The sequence below is a fragment of the Pseudophryne corroboree genome, chromosome 1 (assembly GCF_028390025.1).
Source record: "Pseudophryne corroboree isolate aPseCor3 chromosome 1, aPseCor3.hap2, whole genome shotgun sequence".
Lineage (NCBI taxonomy): Eukaryota > Metazoa > Chordata > Amphibia > Anura > Myobatrachidae > Pseudophryne > Pseudophryne corroboree.
The window spans coordinates 713038854-713061234 of record NC_086444.1 but is presented as its reverse complement, the minus strand read 5'-3'; the positions used below and the strand labels follow the sequence as shown (position 1 = coordinate 713061234).

Below are 22381 nucleotides of genomic sequence, written 5' to 3'. Positions count from 1 at the left end.
ACGTGTCCGGAGCTCAGCTCCATCTTCGTGGAAGATCAAGTAAGGGCTTTTACAGGACAAAGCCCCCAATTTGGACACATGTCTAGCAGAAGCCAAGGACAACAACATGACCGCCTTCCATGTAAGAAATTTGACCTCTACCTCCTGTAGAGGTTCAAACCAATCCGACTGGAGGAACTGCAACACCACGTTAAGGTCCCAAGGCGCTGTAGGCGGTACAAAGGGAGGTTGGATATGCAGAACTCCCTTCAAAAAGGTCTGAACCCCAGGGAGGGCAGCCAATTGTTTCTGAAAGAAAATGGATAGGACCGAAATCTGGACCTTCACAGATCCTAACCTCAGGCCCATATCCACTCCTGCTTGCAGGAAGAGGAGAAAGCGTCCGACCGTAGGAAACTTCTTGGATTCACACCAAGAAACATATATTTCTTCCAAATACGATGGTAATGTTTAGACGTTACCCCTTTCCTAGCCTGTATGAGGGTAGGGATGACCTTCTTCAGAATGCCCTTCCGAGCAAGTATCAGGCGCTCAACTTCCATGCCGTCAAACGTAGCCGCGGTAAGTCTTGATAGGCGAATGGCCCCTGCTGCAGCAGGTCCTCCCGAAGAAGAGGCCTCAGCTCTTCTTGCAGTAGATCCAGAAGGTTCGAGTACCAAGTCCTTCTTGGCCAGTCTGGGGCAATGAGGATCGCTTGAACCCTTGTTCTCCTTATGAGCTTTAGGATTCTTGGGATGAGTGGGAGTGGTGGAAACACACACACTGACGAACACCACGGAGACACCAGGGCTCCACTGCCACTGCCTGTGTGTCCCTCGACCTGGAACAATAACGCCAAAGCTTCTTGTTGAGACGAGAGGCCATCATGTCTATTTGGGGTAACCCCCAAAGATCTGTTATTTTCTTGAACAACTCCGGATGGAGTCCCCACTCTCCTGGATGGAGATCGTGTCTGCTGAGGAAGTCTGCTTTCCAGTTGTCTACTCCCAGAATGAAGATGGCTGACAGCGCCAACGTGTGCTTTTCTGTCCAGAGGAGTATTCTGGTCACCTCTGACATTGCCGCTCTGCTCTTCGTTCCACCTTGTCGGTTTATGTAAGCCACGGTTACGTTGTCTGACTGCACTTGAATGGCCCGATTCCTTAGAAGAGGGGCCGCCTGAAGACCATTGTAGACGGCTCTTAGTTCCAGGATGTAGATGAGCAGGCCGGCTTCCAGGCTTGACCACCTTCCTTGGAAGGTTACTCCCTGAGTGACTGCTCCCCAGCCCCGAAGGCTCGCATCCGTGGTTAGAAGGAGTCAGTCCTGAATCCCGAACCTGCGGCCCTCCAGAAGGTGAGGCAATTGGAGCCACTAGAGGAGTGAAATCCTGGCCTTTGGCGACAGACGAATTCTCTGGTGCATGTGGAGATGAGATCCAGACCACCTGTGCAGGAGATCCAGTTGGAAGGTCCGAGCGTGGAACCTCCCGTACTGGAGAGCCTCGTAAGAGGCCACCTTCTTTCCCAATAGGCGAATGCATTGATGAACAGTCACACGGGCTGGCTTCAGAACATACCGGACCATAGCGTGCATGACCAACGCCTTTTCCTGCAGAAGAAACACCTTCTGCACTCCCGTATCCAGGATCATTCCCAGAAATGACAACCTCTGGGATGGTTCCAAATGTGACTTTGGAAGGTTCAGAATCCAACCATGACTCTCGAGAAGTCGTGCTGTGAGTACAATGGACTGCAGCGGCTTCTCCTTGGACAATGCTTTTATCAGCAGATCGTCCAGATATGGAATGATGTTCACACCCTGCTTGCGGAGAACCATCATTTCTGACATCACCTTGGTAAACACCCTTGGTGCTGTGGAGAGGCCGAATGGCAGGGCCTGGAACTGGAAATGACAGTCCAGCAATGCGAAACGGAGAGAAGCCTGATGCGGCAGCCAGATCGGAATGTGGAGGTACGCATCCTTTATATCCAGCGATACCAGAAATTCCCTCTCTTCCAGACCTGATCTCACCGCCCTGAGAGACTCCATTTTGAACTTGAACTCCTTTAGAAAGGGGTTCAATGATTTTAGGTTCAGAATGGGCCTGACCGAACCATCCGGTTTCGGTACCACGAAAGGGTTCGAATAGTAAGCTTTGTTCTGCATGTGAGGTGGTACTGGCACAATGACTTGTGCCTCCACCAGCATTTGAACAGCGTCTTGTAATACAGTGCTGTCTGCCAACAGAGTTGGTAAGCCTGATTTGAAAAAGCGATGAGGAGGGAGACTCTGAAATTCCAGCCTGCATCCATGGGACACAATATCTATCACCCAGGGATCCAGGCCGGACAATACCCAGATGTGACAGAAGTATCCGAGTCTCGCCCACACCGGCACCACCTCCAGGCCGTGCGGTCCACCGTCATGCGTAGGACTTTGGCGTACCTGAAGCAGGCTTTTGTTCCTTGAAACCTGCAGCGGCAGGTTTCTTGTACTTAACCCGACCTCCCCTAAAGAAGGTATTGGACGTCCTGGCCTTTCTAGGCTTGTTAGGCCGAAAGGACTGTCTTGCAGATGGAGAAGGATTTCTTCGGAGCAGGTGCTGCTGAGCGAAGAAACGGAGACTTACTCGCTGTAGCCGTGGATATGCACGCATCTAGAGCTTCCCCAAAGAGAGCCTAACCTGTATAGGGTAGGGACTCCACACTTTTTCTGGATTCCACGTCGGCCGACTACTGACACAGCCACAGATCCCGACGAGCTGAAACAGACATGGAAGATATTCCTGCAGCCATGGAACCCAGGTCCTTCAAGGATTCTACCATAAAACCTGCTGAATCATGTATGTTGCGTAATATAATGCAACGTCATCCCTATCCATCGTACCCAAATCCTCAAGTAAGGCAGCCGACCACTTTACTACTGCCTTTGCAATCCATGCACTAGCAATAGTGGGGCGTACTATGGCCCCTGAAGCAGTGTACACTGATTTAAGCGTGTTATCAATTTTCCTATCAGCTGGCTCCTTTAAGGCAGTAGATCCTGGAACAGGCAACACCACCTTCTTTGAGAGTCTGGACACAGATGCGTCAACAATAGTCAGGTTTTCCCATTTTTTCCTATCCTCAGGGAAAGGAAACACCACCTGGGGTTTTCCCATGCTTTTTCAAATATAGCATTCAATTCCTTTGACGAAGGGAAGGTTAACGAGTACTTTTTATTTTCCGTGAAAAAGCCTCCTCAACCTGCTCAGGTGTGGTATCATTAACATTCAACACATCCCTGATAGCCTCTATCAACAATTACATCAGTATGGCCTGTTTCTGGTACCTCAGGACGCCTCGCTATATACCCCCACAAACGTGTGCTTGTGTATGTCACACAAGACGACACGGACCCCCCGCAACACATCCCCATCAGAGTCTGTGGTGTCAGAATCGGTATCCGTGTCGTCTTGTGTGACATGCACAAGTACACGTTTGTGGGGGTATATAACGAGGCGTCCTGAGGTACCAGAAACAGGCCATACTGCCATAGAGCTCTGTAATACCTGGGTTGCAGATTCATTACTTGCAACCCTGTCAGAAATCTTAGAAATCCAAGATTTGATAGAGGAAAACCACTCAGGTTCCCTTGCTGGTATCTGTGCTAAACAGAATGGGATCATCCTGGGAGGATAAATCCTCTGCAGCATATGACACAGTATCTCTGGACATAGCTAAAGGAGACGACCAAACACCACACACACACACGTGAGGGCAGACAGAGTTTCCCCCCCCAGAATGGCACGAGAGAGACAGAGATTGGAGCCAACCAACACACAGCGCTTTTTAGCAAAGGGGACCCCTTGTCAGCGCTGACTGTGCTCCTTAATAGGACACGCAGTCTTCTTACAGCCTCCCCTCCTTCTACAACCCCCTGGTACCGTGTACTGATAGCTGGAGTTGCTGTGGAGGGACCTATTCTTCCTCTCAGCGCTGTGCAGGCAGGAAAATGGCGCTGGAATGCTGCTGGGTCCGCTCTGAGAAGCTCTGCCCCCTTAATGGCGCTGTCTTCCCGCTCTTCAAGGATTATACTGGCCTGAGGTAAAATGTGCTGGCTGAGATCCGCGGACCCCGACAGACTTCTGGACCAGTGTGGGGGTAAGCGCTGGCCCAGGGCGCCTCTCACAGCGCCACACCATGTGCCTCTGAGCATTCTTAGGAGCGCCCATCCCCGTTGCCATCATCTTCACACCGGACCCCCGCTTGCTGGGGGGGGGGGGGGGGTCGGTGTCTCACTCACCACATCTTCAGCTCTGTAAGGGGTTGGCGGCATGCTGCTGGGGCGAGCGGTCCCCTGTGGCGGAGAATGATCTGACCCCTCTGGAGCTCAGTGTCCAGTCAGCGGAGACTGTGTCGTGTCTAAGACCCAGTAAAGCGGACACTGCTCCCCCCACTTAGTCCCTCGCTGCAGGGAGGCTGTTGCCAGCAGCCTCCCTGTAAAAAAATAAACTCTTAACTCTTTACTAGAAAAGCTCTGTAGAGCTCCCCTAGCTGTGACCGGCTCCTCCGGGCACATTTTCTAAACAGAGTCTGGTAGGAGGGGCATAGAGGGAGGAGAAAGCCCACACTCAAACTTTTAAAGTGCCAATGGCTCCTGGTGGACCCATCTATACCCTATGGTACTAATGTGGACCCCAGCATCCCCTAGGACGCAAGAGAAAATAGGATTTTAATTACCTATCGGTAAATTCTTTTCTCGTAGTCCGTAGAGGATGCCAGTCTGGAGCAATAAGGAATGCTTGAACTCTTGTTCTCCTTATGCGCTTTAGAACTCTTGGAATGAGTGGGTGGAGGAAACACGTACACCGACTGGAACACCGACAGAGTCACTAGGGCGTCCACCGCAACGGCTTGTGGGTCCCTCGACCTGGAACAATATCACCGAAGCTTCATGCTGAGACAAGAGGCCATCAGGACTATTTGAGGTACACCCCAAAGATCTGTTACCTCCCTGGACACCTCCAGATGGAGACCCCACTCCCCTGGACGGAGATGGTGTCTGCTGAGCAAGTCCGCTTCCCAGTTGTGTACTTCCGGAATGAAGTTTGCGGACAGCGCCAACGCGTGTTTTTCTGCCCAGAGGCTGATTCTTGTTACCTCCGACATTGCAGCTCTGCTCTTCGTTCCGCCCTGTTGGTTTATGTAAACCACTGTCGTTACATTGTCCGACTGCACTTCAATGGCTCGGTTTCTAAGAAGATGGGCCGCTTGGAGAAGAACGTTGTAGACTGCTCTTAGTTCCAGAATGTTTATCGGTAGGCCGGCTTTCAGACTTGACCACCTTCATTGGAAGGTTTCCCCTTGAGTGACTGCGCCCCAGACCCGGAGACTTGCATCCATGGTTAGAAGGAGCCAGTCCTGAATCCCGAACCTGCGGCCCTCCAGAAGGCAAGGTAATTGGAGCCACCAGAGGAGTGAAATCCTGCCTTTGGCGACAGACGTATTCTCTGGTCCATGTGTAGATGAGATCCCGACCACTTGTCCAGGAGATCCAGATGGAAGGGTATAACATGAAACCTTCCGTACTGTAGAGCCTCGTAAGAGGCCACCCTCTTCCCCAGAAGGCAAATGCACTGATGAACCGATGGACCATTGTTTGCATCACTAACGCTTTCTCTACCGAAAAAAACACCCTCTGCAATTTTGTGTCGAGGATCATTCCCAGGAAAGACAACCTCCTCGTCGGCTCCAAATGTGATTTTGGAAGATTCAGGATCCAACCGTGTTCCCTGAGCAGATGAGTCGTGAGAACAATGAACTGCAACATCCTCTCCCTGGACGATGCCTTTAATCAGCAGATCGTCCAGATATAGCATTATGTTCACCCCCTGTCTGCGGAGGAGTACCATCATGTCTGCCATCACCTTGGTGAACACTCTGCTGTGGAGAGGCCGAATGGTAATGCCTGGAATTGATAGTGACTGTCTAACAGTGCAAATCTGAGATAAGCCTGTGAGGCGGCCAAATCGGAATGTGGAGGTGCGCATCTTTCATATCCAGGGATACCATACTCTCTCCCTCCTCCAGACATGAAATCACTGCTCTGAGAGACTCCATTTTGAACTTGAACACCTTCAGATAAGGGTTCAACAACTTCAAGTTCAAAATTGGTCTGACCGAACCATCCAGTTTCTGTACCATGAAAAGGTTTGAATAATAACCCTTGTTTTGCATATGAGGCGGAACTGGGACAATGACCTGTGACTTTTCCAATTTTAGGATGGCTTCCTGTAAGATAGCCCTGTGTCAGCAAAGCTGGCAAGCCTGATTTGAAGAATTGGTGAGAGGCGGGAGTTTTTGAAACTCCAGTCCGAACCCCTGGGACACAATACACTGTACCCAGGAATCCAGGCCGGACGACACCCAGACGTGCATGAAACATCCGAGTCTCCCACCCCCCAGCCCACCCTCCAGGCTTTGAGGTCCACCGTCATGCTGAGGATTTTGAGGGACCAGAAGTAGGTCCCTGGTCCTGGGAGAATGCAAGTGCAGGCTTTTAGGATTTTGCCCGACCACCTCTAAAGAAAGTGGTAGAAGGTTTGGGCTTTTTTGCTTTAGCGGTCCGAAAGGGCTGTGGCATAGCTGAAGAAAATGGTTTCTTCGTAGAAGGAGCAGCAGAGGGCAAGAGAGGTGACTTACCCGCGGTTGCCGTGGAAATCCACGCATCCAACGCTTCCCCAAATAGAGCCTGACCTGTGTAGGGTAGGTTCTCCACATTTCTTCTGGATTCCGTGTCTGCAGATCATTGGCGTAGCCAGAGTCCCCTGCGAGCAGAGACCGACATCAAGGATATCCGTGCAGTCAGCGTACCCAAGTCCTTTATGGATTTCACCATGAACCCCGCAGAATCCTGTCTGTTATGTAAAAACAAATTCAATGTCACTTCTATCCATTGTATCCAAATCCTCAAGTAATGTGCCTGACCACTTCACTATGGGTTTAGAAATCCATGCACAGGCAATATAGTGGGCCTTAACGCCAATCCTGAAGCAGTGTAAATGGATTTGATCGTAGTGTCAATCTTACGATCAGCCGGTTCTTTTAATGCGGTAAATCCAGTGACAGGTAAAACCACCTTTTAGACAGTCTGGAGACAGATGCGTCATTGGTGGGTTTTACCATTTTTTCCCTATCTTCCTCAGGGAAGGGAAAGGCAACCAGAACTCTTTTTGGAATCTGGAATATTTTCTCTGGGTTTTCCCAGGACTTTTAAAATATAGCGTTTAATTTATTAGACGCGGGAAAGGCTAGTGGGGCTTTCTTATTATCAGTGAAGTAAGCCTCCTCAACCTGCTTAGGTGTAGTGTCATTAATGTTTAACACATCTCTAATGGCCTCAATCATGAGCTGCACCCCCTCATCATGTCCCCATCACCGTCTGCAGTATCAGAATCGGTATCTGTGTCATCTTGCATAATTTGGGCAAGTGCACTTCTCTGTGGGAACATGCTAGGGGATCTTGCAGGAATAAGGACAGAGCCGGACCAAACTGCCATAGACTTCCAACACCTGAGTTTCAGCCTCAGTATTAGCTATCTGAGACAAACATTACAATCCTGTGTACATGGAATGGATCCCTCCTGAGAGGAAACATCTTCTGCAGCATATGACAGAGTTCATAGACATGGCTATGTGAGATAGTAAACACACACACACACAGGGAAATGTCAGACACAGTTTCCACCCAAGTAAGCCACAGAGAGACACAGAGATTGGAGCCAACCCACACACAGCGCTTTTTAAGGTAGAACTAATGAAACTACCAGCGCTGTCTGTGTACCTTAATAGACTACACAGACTTTACACAGCCTCCCCCCCTCCCTTCTACAACCCCCTGGTAACATACAAGATAGCTGGAGTTGATTTGGAGGGACAGCTCTTCCGGTCAGCTCTTCTGCAGGCAGGAAAATGGCGCTGAACGCTGCTGGGTCCGCTTTGATGAGAAGCTCCGCCCCCTTTAATGGCACTGCTTCCCGCTCTCCTGTAGATTATACTGGTCTGAGGAATTCTGCTGGCAGTGATCCTGGGACCCTGAAAGGCTTTCTGGACAGTGTAGGGTGTAGGCGCTGGCTCAGGGCACCCCTCACAGCGCCGCACTATGTACATTTTTCTTATATAGCACAGCAAATTTCGCTGCACTTTAAAATTTGAAACAATGATAAAACAAAACTGGGTAATAAAGTCATAGATGTAGGAAGGCCACACTCGCAAGCTTACAATCCATAGGGAAATAGGTATTGATACACAAGTATAGGTGCTATCTTTTGCACAGTTGTCCACCAGATTGTAAAGGTTCTTGGTGGGCTGCATGATATGGCCACATACATAAGGTGCATCTGGAAAGTATTCACAGCGCTTCACATTTTGTTATGTTACAGCCTTATTACAAACTGGAATAAACTAATTTTTCTCTCAAAAAATTCTAAAAACAATACCCCATAGTGATAACGTGAAAAGTTTGAGAGTTTTGTAAATTTATTTAAAATAAAAAACTAAAGAAAATCACATGTACATATGTATTCACAGCCTTTGATCAATTCTTTGTTGATACACCTTTGGCAGCAATTACAACCTCAAGTCTTTTTGAATATGATGCCACAAGCTTGGCACACCTATCTTTGGAAAGTTTTGTCCATTTCTCTTTGCAGCACCTCTCAAGCTCCATCAGGTTGGATGGGAAGCGTCGGTGCACAGCAATTTTCAGATCTCTCCAGAGATGTTCAATCAGATTCAAGTTTGGGCTCTGGCTGGACCACTCAAGGACATTCACAGAGTTGCCCTGAAGCCACTCCTTTGATATCTTGGCTGTGTGCTTAGGGTCATTGTCCTGTTGAACGATGAACCGTCGCCCCAGTCTGAGGTCAAGAGCGCTCTGGATCAGGTTTTCATCCAGGATGTCTCTGTGCATTGCTGCTTTCATCTTTCCCTCTATCCTGACTAGTCCCCCGGTTCCTGCCGCTGAAAAACATCCCCACAGTATGATGCTGCCACCACCATGCTTCACTGTAGGGATGGCATTGGCATGGTGATGAGTAGTGTCTGGTTTCCTCCAAACATGACACCTAGCATTCACGCCAAAGAGTTCATTCTTTGTCTCATCAGAGCAGAGAATTTTGTTTCTCATGGTCTGAGAGTCCTTCAGGTGCATTTTGGCAAACTCCAGGCTGGCTTCAGTCTGGCTACTCTACCATACAGGCCTGATTGGTGGATTGCTGCAGAGATGGTTATCCTTCTGGAAGGTTCTAATCTCTCCATAGAGGAATGCTGTAGCTCTGACAGAGTGACCATCGGGTCCTTGGTCACCTCCCTGACTAGGGCCCTTCTCCCCCGATCCCTCAGTATAGACAGCCGGCCAGCTCTAGGAAGAGTCCTGGTGGTTCCGAACTTCTTCCATTTACGGATGATGGAGGCCACTGTGCTCTTTGGGAACTTCAAAGCAGCAGATATTTTTCTGTACCCTTCCCCAGATTTGTGTTTGTCTCGGAGGTCTACAGACAATTCCTCTGACTTCATGCTTGGTTTGTGCTCAGACATGCACTGTCAAGTGTGGGACCTTATATAGACAGGTGTGTGCCTTTCCAAATCATGTCCAATCAACTGATTTTACCACAGGTGGACTCCAATTAAGCTGTAGGAACATTTCAAGGATGATCAGTGGAAACAGGATGCACCCGAGCTCAATTTTGAGCTTCATGGCAAAGGCTGTGAGTACTTATGTACATGTGATTTCTATGTTTTTTTATTTTTAATAAATTTGCAAAAATCTCAATAACACTTTTTTCACGTTGTCATTATAGGGTATTGTGTGTAGTTTTGAGGGAAAAAATAAATTTATTCCAGTTTGGAATAAAGGCTGTAACATAACAAAATGTGGAAAAAGTGAAGCACTTTGAATAATTTCCGGATGACACACAAATAGATTAAGAAAAATTATGGGGCCCAGATAAACTATTGTATGACCCCAGTGAAAAAAGATTTTTTGTTTTATTTTTTAATTTTTTTAAATGGGACCCACTTATGAGGTGTGCCATTACATAACGAGACGAATGCTACAACCTACTTTTAATTATATTAACTACATTTTAAGTATGTCCCTTCTATGTACTCCCTCCTTCTGCATCCACACACCGCTGTATTCTTATTTTCAATTGGTAAAAACTGTGCTGTAGCTCATTATCAATCAGATGTATCAACAGTTCTGTTTTCTTCTTTACCTCAGTAACTGATGCAAAACAGATTCCCTTGAGTACAGATGTAACAAAAGATAGAACTCAAGCGAGAGAGAGAGCGCGAGAGAGAGCGCGAGAGAGAGCGCGAGAGAGAGCGCGAGAGAGAGCGCGAGAGAGAGCGCGAGAGAGAGCGCGCGAGAGAGCGCGCGAGAGAGAGCGCGAGAGAGAGCGCGAGAGAGAGCGCGAGAGAGAGCGCGAGAGAGAGCGCGAGAGAGAGCGCGAGAGAGCGGGGGGGGGGGGGGGAGGTGTGGACTGGTGCATTGCCCCCATGGAAGATTTTTCCAGAACACTGGTCTGTTTCTTCCGATTCTTTCATGCAAAGTTTCTAGAACATTTTTGTAGTACAGGTTGAGTATCTCTTATCCAAAAATCCCACATTTTTGGGTCCACTACTGAGATAATGACATATTGATATGATAATGATAATTATACAGTGCCTTGCTAAAGTATTAATCTCCCTTTGCGTTTTTCATGTTTTGTTGCCTCACAACCTGGAATTGAAATGGTTGACAACAAATAGGACAAAACAAAAAACTTCAGCGTGCATAACTAATTAACCCCCCTAAAGTCTGTACTTTGTAGAGCCACCTTTTGCGGCAATTACAGCTGCAAGTCGCTTTGGATAAGTCTCTATGAGCTTGCCACTGGGATTTTTGCCCATTCCTCAAGGCAAAATTGCCCCAGCTCCTTCATGTTGGATGGTTTCCGCTTACGAACAGCAATCTTCAAGTCTGACCACAGATTCTCAATTGGATTGAGATCTGGGCTTTGACTAGGCCATTCTAACGCATTTAAATGTTTCCCCTTAAACCACTCGAGTGTATGCGTCAGGTCACTGTCCTGCTGGAAGGTGAACCTCCGTCCCAGTCTCAAATCACAGGCAGACTGAAACAGGTTTTGCTCAAGAATATCCCTGTATTTAGCACCATCCATAATTCCCTTGACTCAAGTTTCCCAGTCCCCGCTGTTGAAACACATCCCACAGCATGATGCTGTCACCAACATGTTTCACTGTGGGGATGGTGGTCTTCCTTGCGTTTTCCTTGGTGGCCAAAAAGTAAAATTTTAGTCTCATCTGACCAGAGCACTTTCCTCCATACATTTGGGGAGTCGTCCACATGAATTTAGGCAACCTCAAAACGTGCCTTCTTATTTTTAAGACTAAGTAATGGCTTTTTTCTGGCCACTCTTCCAGAAAGCCCAGCTCTATGGAGTGTACGGCTTATTGTGGTCACATGAGCAGATACACCAGTCTCTGCAGCTCCTTCAGGGTTACCTTTGGTCTCGGTGCTGCCTCTCTGATTAATGCCCTCCTTGGCTCGGTCTGTGAGTTTTGGCGGCTGGCCTTCTCTTGGCAGGTTTGCTGTGGTACAATGTTCTTTCTATTTGAAGATGATGGATTTGTTGGTGGTCTGGGGGATCATCAAAGATTTGTATTTTTTTTTTTTTTTTTTTTTTTTTTTTTTAATAACCCAACCCTGACTTGTTCTTCAACAACTTTGTCCCTGACTTGTTTGGAGAGCTCTTGGTCTTCATGGTGTGATGCCTCTTGCTTAGTGGTGTTGCAGCCTCTGGGGCCTTTTAGAAAAGGTGTGTTTATACTGACAGATCATGAGACACTTAAAATTGCACACAGGTGTACTTCATTTCAAATTTTTATTTATACTTTTTTTTTATATATATATTTTTCAATTCACCAACTTAGACTATTTTGTGCAGAGCCATCACATAAAATTCAAATAAAAAATAAATAAATAAATTACAGGTTGTAATGTAATAAAATAGGTAAAAAGCCAAGGGGGGTGAATACTTTAGCAAGGCACTGTATATATTATATGTATAGAGATCATATAATATATGTCATTATCTCAGGAGCGGACCCAAAAATTTAAGATTTAGAATTTTGGATAAGGGATACTCCTGTAATGTTGATTCACTGTTGCGCCTCCTGGTAGTCTGCTAAAATAACACCCTTGATATCAAAGAAAACAATTAACATGGCTTAGAATTTGGATTTGTTTTGATGTGCTACCTTCATTCATGGTGATTGCGTTTTCCAGTGCATGAACTGGTGTTTTCTCTCAGGATCGTAAAGGAAGATCCATAATTTATTTTAGTTAACAAATATCAAAAAAATGTGAATTCGCTTGAATTTGTTCCAAAATGTCTGTACAAACTGCTCTGCAGTGAGAAGTCTTGGAACAATCTTATCACAAACTTTTGTCATGTTAAGCTCTGGATGTAAAACTTGCCTAACAGTAACTTTGTCAATGTTTACCATTTCTGCCATCTTTAGGATGCAGAGTCTATGGTCAATTCAAACTATTTTTATATTTTTTCCCCCCACATTTTGTTTGTTATTGATGTGCAAGGCATTCCGGGACATTTGTCATCTTCAAGATCCTCCCGATTGTCACTAAATCTTTTGTGCCACTCAAAGATACGTGCACGTAACATACAAACAGCCCCGTAAGCCTCGGTGAACGTTTTGTTCAATTTTACTAAAAAATTTAGGTTAACACGTTGCTCTACTTTTGTACTATGCATTTTAACGATGCATGGGAAAAACACACAGTGTGTGACAGCAAACCGTGTGAGAGGTGAAACATTTTGAGATTGACCTTGGACTATGTTCCCCCACCCCCTTTAAACTCACGTAATATGGTTTACTTTTTACAAGTACAGTCTCGCTCTTAATAACCGCATCTCTTACTTATGATCTTCGTGCGATCAATGGAAAACACTAAGGTAGGAGGGGTAGTAATTTCCCAGGAATTTGCACAATGTGTCATTCAAGAACACCACACCAAGTCTGCTGACATTACAACTTATCCCTCTCACTCCATGTCAGTGGCAACATAACACCCAGATGTGTGTACAGCCAAGCACTGTTGCGATGCCTGGCGGAATATCGCAAATAATTGCTCTGTCCATGTTCTGCCTCTCTTCATTAGGTTTAATAACACAGTGCGCTGCACAGCATTGTAGGTGGTCATACTATGGGACATTAACAGGAGTTTACATTAAAATGATGTTTGTTTAAAAATGCAAGCAAGACAGCCACCACTACTGCTGAAAATAATCATAAAAATACAACAATAAGGCTGGGTACACACCTGACCAACCCACGGGCCATCCTGTTGGGCAATCAATTTGGTAAGTATACACACTTAACCAATTGTCCGTTCAATATGTATGGCCACACATCACAACTGGACAAGCATTCAAAATTGCACGTCAAGTTGTGGTGTCATTGTCGACAGTTCCTGCACCCATCATAACAGGTTCATCGGTCAGTCGCCCACCCACACACAAAGGCAGATGTACGGATATACCTGTAGGGCAGACATGATGTGCCTGAATGACACCATACACACGTAACAGTGCACTTAGAGATATATATATACTGCTCACTGGCTGTATGAACTATACATCTCATAGCGTGTTATTCAGCCTGACAGTAACAATGATAATTAAAAAAATAATTTATTTTTCTTTTCCTTTTTTTTTTTTATTATTTTATTTTTTTTAAAGCTACCCAGGAATTATCAAATTGTTGTTTCAGCAGTTTCACTTAATTCTCATGAACTGTTCAGAGACACTACTACTTGGGATGATAAAAAATAAAAATAAAAATGTACCTCTTTAATTTTTAATGGTCTTCCATTGAGAGCATGCTTGTTGAGAAGTTGCACTGCTTTCTTCATGCTTTCCTCAAGCTTAAACTCCACAACACTGAATGAGAGCATATAAACTTTGTTAGGCGCATAAAACCTCAATGAGCAGTAGGCAAACACAGAAAGCAGAATACTTACGCGCATCCCTTAGGAGGTGACACACACAAGGAAGGCATTAGGATGGCAAGTGAAGAGGAGATAAAAAACAAAAATTAATTCAACAAATAGTTACTGAACCAACTTAAAAATAAAACTTATTATAGTACAAGGATTGCCTATATAACATTGGGTTTAACATATCACTAATTCATTGTGGTACTTTTTATAGCAATGAGTGTGAAAAATAACATAGTAAAACACAAATCATCACTAATGCCAGAATAAGGTATCATTTAAAGTATCCAAAAGAAAAAAAAAGTGTTGAAGACAAAAATCAAAAGGTAACACCTCAGTTTCATGTCCCATGAAATGGTTTAACCCAGTCTAACTCAACTTTGAGCAAATAACAAAACTACCATAATAATGAGAAGGATAAATGAACACAACAACCTTGGCATTTGTCACTTTCAAAGCCACGTGAGCGTCGACAAAAAACAAAAAACAAATTTTCCTAACAACTTCTTGTTTTGCTGATTGGTTGCTGCTTCCACAAGAATCTATGAAGACAAACCAGGATGCACGGCGCTCATATTAAACATAAATAAATAAACAGGTGGGGAATCTCTCGAAGACTTACCCTTGACTTTCCTTCATCGTCCAATAAGAGTTCCACGTATGTTACCTCACCCACTACAAATCAGATCCAGACGAAACAAACCATAGGAAAAAAGCCAAGAAAATAATGGGGATTTAGAACAAGTCATCAACAACCTTGAGCATCAGCCAAGCTCAGTTACTACACAAGATTTACAAGTGTGCAGAGCAAACAAGTAAGGCAAGGCATTCTTGTTTCACCACCCTTTCAAGCAAAATGTATCACCTCATGTTTTTCAATATATTCCAACAATATTTACCACTATTCTTGGGTTACACTGCCCATAACATTTGCAGATTTCAATTAAAAATAAAGACAACAAAGACCAACTGGGCTTTGAAAATCCAGCAGAAAAAGCAAATACAATGTTCTTGTAACAATAGATGTTCTTCCCACGCATTCCATCAGTCCACAGGCAGCACAGAATGACCAAGAGCCAACAAACAAGTCCAACTTAGGACAATTAATATTGATTTGTTCTACTATGGTTCACTTTACCCGGCAGTAAGCCCTCTCACAGGGCTTACAGAAGATGACAAACAAAACTTCTGTTTAAACTGCTTTCTGGTAACAGTACAAGAGGGTCTTCGTCGAACCTACTCAACGTCATCAACACTTAAGTAGAGGTCTCCTGTAACACACTGATTTCAGTAAAAAAAAAAAAAAAAAAAATCCCACACACCAACTGAAACGCGTTGGAGCAGGGACTTGATGCTTATTAATAGTTACCCAGGACTTCCCATAGCGGACAGATAAGCCATTTTATATTTTAATCTTGTACGTTTTATACCTGCTTTTGCGACTGGATTGTGTATATTAAAAACTGTATTTTTTTATTTAACCCGCTCTGTTAATGCTTACTGGGACCAGAAGTGTTCCTAATTATGAGCTTCTGTGAAAACAGTTTACAAACAGTACACACAGTCGTTTTCCTTTTAATTTACATGTTTACTCATCTAAGAATCATCAGCCTGAAGATGTTTCTATAAGCTAAGTTGCTGCTTTTATTACCACTGTGTACACATAACTCACAGGGTGATCGCACTAAATTTAATGTGCCAGACACAAGTAGGCGCTCTTTCTCCGGCAGGGTCCACAGGTTATCCACAGGATAACATTGGGATATGATGGAGCGACAGCGTATTGGTACCAAACGATCACAAGGTTTCTGGCCTCCCAGGATGCAACGGGTTCCTCCATATATCCCCACCCACTGGCTGTCAAATCAGTTTTTTGTTCGGTACGGCAGGAGTCGGACCATGGTCACAGGGCTGCTGTGTTTGGCAGCCCTAAGCATTTTTTTTATTTTTATTATTTTATTTTTATAGTCTTACCACATTGTTTTGAGTGATCTTTCCTAACAGCGTCTTACACGCATATTGGAAAGAGTCGCTCCTCCAACAACTCTCTGCCGGGTCGCAACAACGCTTACCCACGGTACAAGTGCTGTCTCGACGAGCGTCTGTGTCAGATATACTAGCAGGTCCAAGAAGACGTTACCAGGCTGTGGCCAGAGCACGGGGAGAAGGTAAGGCATCGGTTCCACTTGGAAGGGGAATACGGACACTGCCGCACTGTTTGGGAGGAGACTACCAAACAGTAGCTGGCGCGCCGCCACCATGGGTGCTCCAGCGCTAGGCCTTAGGAATCAATAGTCACCAGGATTAGTTCAGGCTGCGGTCCCAAGGGTTGATGTCAGCAGTGGGGAGTCAGACGCTCTCCTGGTCGCCCCTCCCCCCAGTTCATGACCAGTTTCAGTGAGTCTCCCGCCATGAACTGATTGCCTCACTTCCGTCTCAGACGCTGCCACGAGGGGACTCGGTCGCAGCATAGGCTGCTTCGTCCGTGTACACTAAGTGTTACTGATAGAGATTGGCTTGCAGACGTGTGCGTCTGCATGCACTGGCATTCACCAAGCGTCTGTGTCCACTAAAAAGTACCGGAGCGGCAGTGTACACTAGTAGTGTCTGGATCCACTCAGCGATCGCAAACATACTGATCAATCCTGGAAGTGGGGTGAGTCTCCCTGTATCCCACTCTACAGAGTAAGGGTTATACAGCACTAAATTTCTATTTACTTTTGTTAGTATGAATAGTAAACTTTAGTGACTATTGCATACGAGTCTGTATACATTACTGTGATTTTATTCGCAAATGCGTCTGAATACGTTAACTAAACTGTATAGAACAGAATTCAGAAAAATGTACTCCTACATACTTGAAATGTGTTCATAGTTGGTAATATGCTTATATGACGAATATATAACATGTGACTGACTGCTAGTTTGATTGCCGACTTTATATATGTTTGTTAGTGTCTCTTCTGAGCCTCGATGCTGGTGCTTGGGTTGGGGTCAGCTTGATATCACTTTAATACAGGTAAAGTGATTAGTCACAGATTATGTAGTATACCGTGTAAAGCTGATTATTTATCATGTCTAAGAGCGGCAAAGGTGACGAGGTTACATTAACAGTAACACCAACACTCATAACATGTTTATCATGTAAGGTGGGGTTATCAGCTCAGCATCTGGCACATGATGGGTTATGTGCAAATTGTTTTGCGTTTCAGCAGATTGCAAGGCAGATCCCTGTTCAACGACAAATAGATTCACCTTGGGCTATGTTTGCACAAACCTTAGCCAGTATAGCGGACAGGTTGGTCCCTACAACTTCAACCTCAGGAATAGGGTATACTATTTACCCATGCATGCAGCTCCCGTCTTATGGTTTAGCCCCAACAGCTTCTACAAATCAACAGGCTGATAAACCAAGGGTAAACATATCAAATTCACAGGCTACACAGGATGATAGATCAGATGAGGATAACTCTATTTACCCTACTTCATCATATGAAGAACAAGTAGAAGGTTTCAGCTCAGAGAATATAGCTGATTTCATTGGAGCAATGAAGGCTATTCTGTCTCTAGAGGTTTCAGGAGAGCCAACAATAAAAACTAAAAGCACCTGTGTTTAAACATCCCAAAAACAGTTAGGGTTGAGTTTCCAGGGTCAGAAGAACTGACTGAAATTATGGAGGAAGCTTGGGCTACACCTAATAAGAAATATAGAATTCCCCAAAGAAATGGGATTCCTATTACCCTTTTCCAACTGGGGACTGTTTAAAAGAGAAGTGCCTCCTAAGGTAGATACGCAAGTCATTCGATTAGTGCGAAAATCTATTTTGCCGTTACCATCAACATCATTAAATGATGATGTCACAGACAGAAGAGTGGATGGTTTTTTGAAAAACATTATTTTCTCTGTCAGGGGCAGTCATAAGGCCAGCTATGGCCTCAGCCTGGATGGCAAAAGCGGAAGTGGTAGTTGAATAGGCTGACGAACTGGAAAACGGGCTTTCAGCACCTACTAGGGAGCAGGAAACCCATATAGCTCATATGAAACAGGCTGCACTATTCTTAGAAGCAGCAGCAATGGATATGGGTACAATTGCTTTCAAAGCGTCAGCCTTAACGGTAGCTGCTCGCAGAGCAATTTGGCTACGTACACAGAAAGCGGATTCAGAATCCAAGAAGGTTCTGGAAGCTTTGCCTTTTGTTGGAAATATTCTTTTTGGTATGGAATTGACAGATATTCTGGAGTTAGAAGCCAAATCCAAGGTGGTCAGGTTTCCTGCCAGTTATAACCCTAGACCTAGGCGTTTGGGGTTTCGGCGGCAAGGTAAAACAAAAAAAAGGCAAAAAATAGGATTTTAATACCTACCGGTAAATCCTTTTCTCTTAGTCCATAGAGGATGCTGGGGACTCCAAAAGGACCATGGGGTATAGACGGGATCCACAGGAGACATGGGCACTATAAGACTTTAAATGGGTGTGAACTGGCTCCTCCCTCTAAGCCCGTCCTCCAGACCCCAGTTATAGGAACTGTGCCCAGGGAGACGGACATTTCGAGGAAAAGGATTTTTGTTAAACTAAGAGTGAGATACATACCAGCTCACACCACAACACACCGTACAACATGTTTTTTTTAAGAAAATACCAGTTAACAGCATGAACCAAAAACAGCAACAGGCTGAACATAACCGAAACAGGGTGGAACAAAGAGCAGAGCGGCGATGGCGGAGGCCACAAAAGTTCTCCGCTGGGCGGAAAAACATGCAAGCGCTCTGTCAGTGGTCTTCATTCTGGGCGTGGACAACTGGGAAGAAGACTTCCTCAGCAGACACGATCTCCATCCAGGAGAGTGGGGTCTTCATCAAGAAGTCTTTGCAGAAGTGACAAATCATTGGGGAATTCCTCAAATAGACATGATGGCGTCTCGCCTCAACAAGAAGCTTCAGAGATATTGTTCCAGGTCGAGGGACCCTCAAGCCAGTGCAGTGGACGCCCTGGTGACACCGTGGGTGTTTCAGTCGGTATATGTGTTCCCTCCTCTTCCACTCATTCCAAAGGTGATAAGGATCATAAGAAGAACAAAAATTAGAACGAGAACTACCCCACTGTCGTCTTCTGTATCTTCTTCCTGGCCAATAAGCCCTGGAATCTCTCTATTCCCGAGACTGCGTTTTTAAGAGTTAGTAAAAAAAACTTTTTCTTGAACCTCTATCTTGTGGCACCCAAATGGACTTGCCGTCCAAAATCTTATTATTTCATTTAACTTTTGACCAAAAACGTAATCCCCTTGAAAAGAAAGAAGCCTGTTTTTTTACTGAACATAAGCTGCCCAGGGTCTTAACCACAACGCACTTCTCACTACAGCTGCAGTAGCACCAGCTCTGGCCATTAACTTAACCGAATCCATGGAAGCATCACACAAGAACTCCACAGCGAACTGAATATCTTGAATTGACTTCAACAATTCCGCCCTTTTAATGCCATCCAACACATCTGTCTCCAGATTATGACACCACCCACGCAAAACTCTAGTGGTTACCGCCATAGCTGCTGCTGACACCCTTTTTATCCAGATGCCAGCACTCCCCAGAAAAGTCTTTGAGAGCCTGAGACAAAGGTAAAAAAAATTAAAATCCCTTTTTCTGTGTCTCTTTAAACAATAAATCTTGCAGATTCCTCTCCTGGTGCGATTCCTCGATATTCAGAGACCAATGAATAATCAATACTAATAAATTAACAAAGTTTATACAGGATTAAATTCTCCTTCTGACGCGACAGATTCTTCCTCTGACTTCAAATTGTCAGACACTGCAAATATCTCATCCACATCAGAGATTTCAAAATTATCACTTAACACTGCTCTGGACCTTTGACTGATGCTCTATTAAGGTCCTCCTTAGTAACAAACGTATCCGACAATGAAGTTTTCAACATATTAACAAATTCTGATGTTTGAGAAGGCATAAGCTGCTGCAACACTTTACAATCTTCACACACATTTCCTGTTCCTTTGTCTGATAAAGCTGTGTCACATAATGAACATTTAGCTGCATACAGCTTATGTTTAGCCTTGAATTCCACTTTCTTTACTGGTCTCTGACCCAATAACAAAACAGATATCCAGAAAGCTCACTCCCCCAGCGTATTGAGGCCGGCTCCACACCTCCCTCTCCCCGCCGGACAGCTGTGGCGGGGAGGATCCACTGTACTGGGCAAGCCCTATAAACTGGTGTGCACTCTGCCTGCTGAGACAGGAAAGAAAAAAAGAATGAGGCCAGAAGGGTTGTGACTTATATAGGGCTGGTGTCTTATTCTTCTTTCCTGTCTCTACCCTTAATGAGAATACCCAGAGGTGGTGCTGCCATGGGGGAGCTAAAAGGTAACTATATTTCTTAAGGCGCATACAAGTTCTATTTGTATTCAGATCAGGGAGACTCAGTATGAAGTATTAATGCGCTGGTATAGGTATCCCTCACTCCTTCATGCCATGAACCCTTCCACTCCCAATACATTCTGGCGTTGTTCTTCTGCACTTGGCACATTACTCCACGTTTGGTAGGAATGTCCCCGTTTAACTGTCTTTTGGGACGATGTTATTGAAACATCGCAATGTATTTTAAATATAACACCCCCCACTGGTCCAGCCTTTTGGTTGTTGGGTCATTCCCCAATGTCAGTCTCTGCCTATAAGGGATCTCTACTACGCCACCTTAGCAATGCTGCAAGATCAGTGACTCCTGCGTTGTGGAAATATCCATCTCACTACACATAAAAGTAATCTAATTTGGAGAACCAGTCTTTATGAGCATGGAAGAACTGTTGTCATCATCCATGGGTAGACATGCAGAGTTCACGGCTATTTGATTTCCTTGGCTTGGATACAAGTCAAACTCTTCATTATCTACCTCAACTGTGGCCTCGCTTTCTTGTCAGAGGCATATTTCGGTCAGTTAATTTATCGGTAATGTTCACTTACTCCCCTCCCCCTTTCCCTCTCTTCTATATCTCTTTGTTCTATCCCTTATCTTTTCTTCTTCCTCCTATATGTTATTTTGTCTTTAGAAAATGAAATACGAGTGGGTGTTTCCCGATATTTTGTACGCTTACCAATTTTTGAATGTTCAGGACTTATTTCTACCTATGCTACTTTGTGTACATGTACTTGGATTTTTACCATTAAAAAAAATAAAAATAATGGGTCCCGCTCATTTTTTTCAAAAGTCTTATAGCACATAAAGTACAGGAATGGGTCCTCATCTGCATAACTACCAATGGATGAGATAGTCATGCAGCTTGGAGGTATTACTGAAGGGCCGGGGTCTCCTCATCCAGATGTTTGATGCACTATTTTCCTATTCCGTATCTTAAGGTGTGTACACAGTGAGATTTATCAGTCCAATCTGTCTGGTGAGAACAAAAATCTGGTAATGGATGAGAGCAAATGACAATAGACCATTTGCTCCCATCCACTGGAAAATAGACAACGGTTGTTCAAACAAATAGGTTAAATCAGTTTGTTTGGAAAAATGTGTTAAATCAATAGTTTTAATCCATTTTCCAGTGTTTGGGAGAAAATGGTTGATTGTCATTTGCTCTCATCCATTGCCAGATTTTTGTTCTCACCAGACAGATTGGACAGAAATCTCACCATGTGTACACGCCTTTACTTAGGGGGGTAATCAATTGATGTTGGATCCTTTCTGACGGAAAGGATCGGACATCTCAGTATTCAATGAGCGGCCAAATCAGACAGGATTTGTGCATTCCGGACAATGCCAATCCGACTTTTTTTTAAAGTCGGATTAACATTGTCGGAAGCGTGACCTGTTGGATTTGGCCATGCTTCTAACAAAATAAGTGGATCCGCAGCAATTCCACCGATCCATGCGTTTCCCGACAAGTCGGAATTGCCGACTTGTATGAAAAACGGCAGGGGGATTGTATAGGTCGGAAGAGTTTCCGAACAAAAAAAAAAGTCGGTAACTGCCGTCTTTCAGACAAGACGGCAGTTCTGACTACAGTTGAATACTCCCCTTAGAGGGGGAATTCAATTAGAGGTGAAACATCGGGTGCGAAACACGTCTTTTTTTTGCACTTTTTTTCGATGTTTTACAAGTATATTTTTATTTATTGTTTTTACAGGCTATCCTATTAGATCGTTTGTTAAAAATAAATAAGTAAAATAAAATAAGATTTTACTCACTGGTAAATCTATTTCTCGTAGTCCATGCTGGGACTCCGTAAGGACCATGGGGAATAGCGGCTCCGCAGGAGACTGGGCACAACTAAAGAAAGCTTTAGGACTACCTGGTGTGCACTGGCTCCTCCCACTATGACCCTC

The 22381-nt window shown here is 44.8% G+C and overlaps 1 protein-coding gene across 1 annotated transcript in view; it reads right to left on the bottom strand.

Annotated features, from left to right (window-relative positions):
* Window positions 1-22381, bottom strand: part of HNRNPM (heterogeneous nuclear ribonucleoprotein M) — a 304130-nt gene that overhangs the window by 205680 nt on the left and 76069 nt on the right. The window contains exons 3-5 of the mRNA XM_063915138.1: window positions 14669-14721; window positions 14071-14078; window positions 13897-13990 (exon numbers count right to left, since the gene is read on the bottom strand). Of these exons, the coding sequence (XP_063771208.1) occupies window positions 13897-13990; window positions 14071-14078; window positions 14669-14721 (155 nt within the window). The remainder of the gene's footprint in view (window positions 1-13896; window positions 13991-14070; window positions 14079-14668; window positions 14722-22381) is intronic.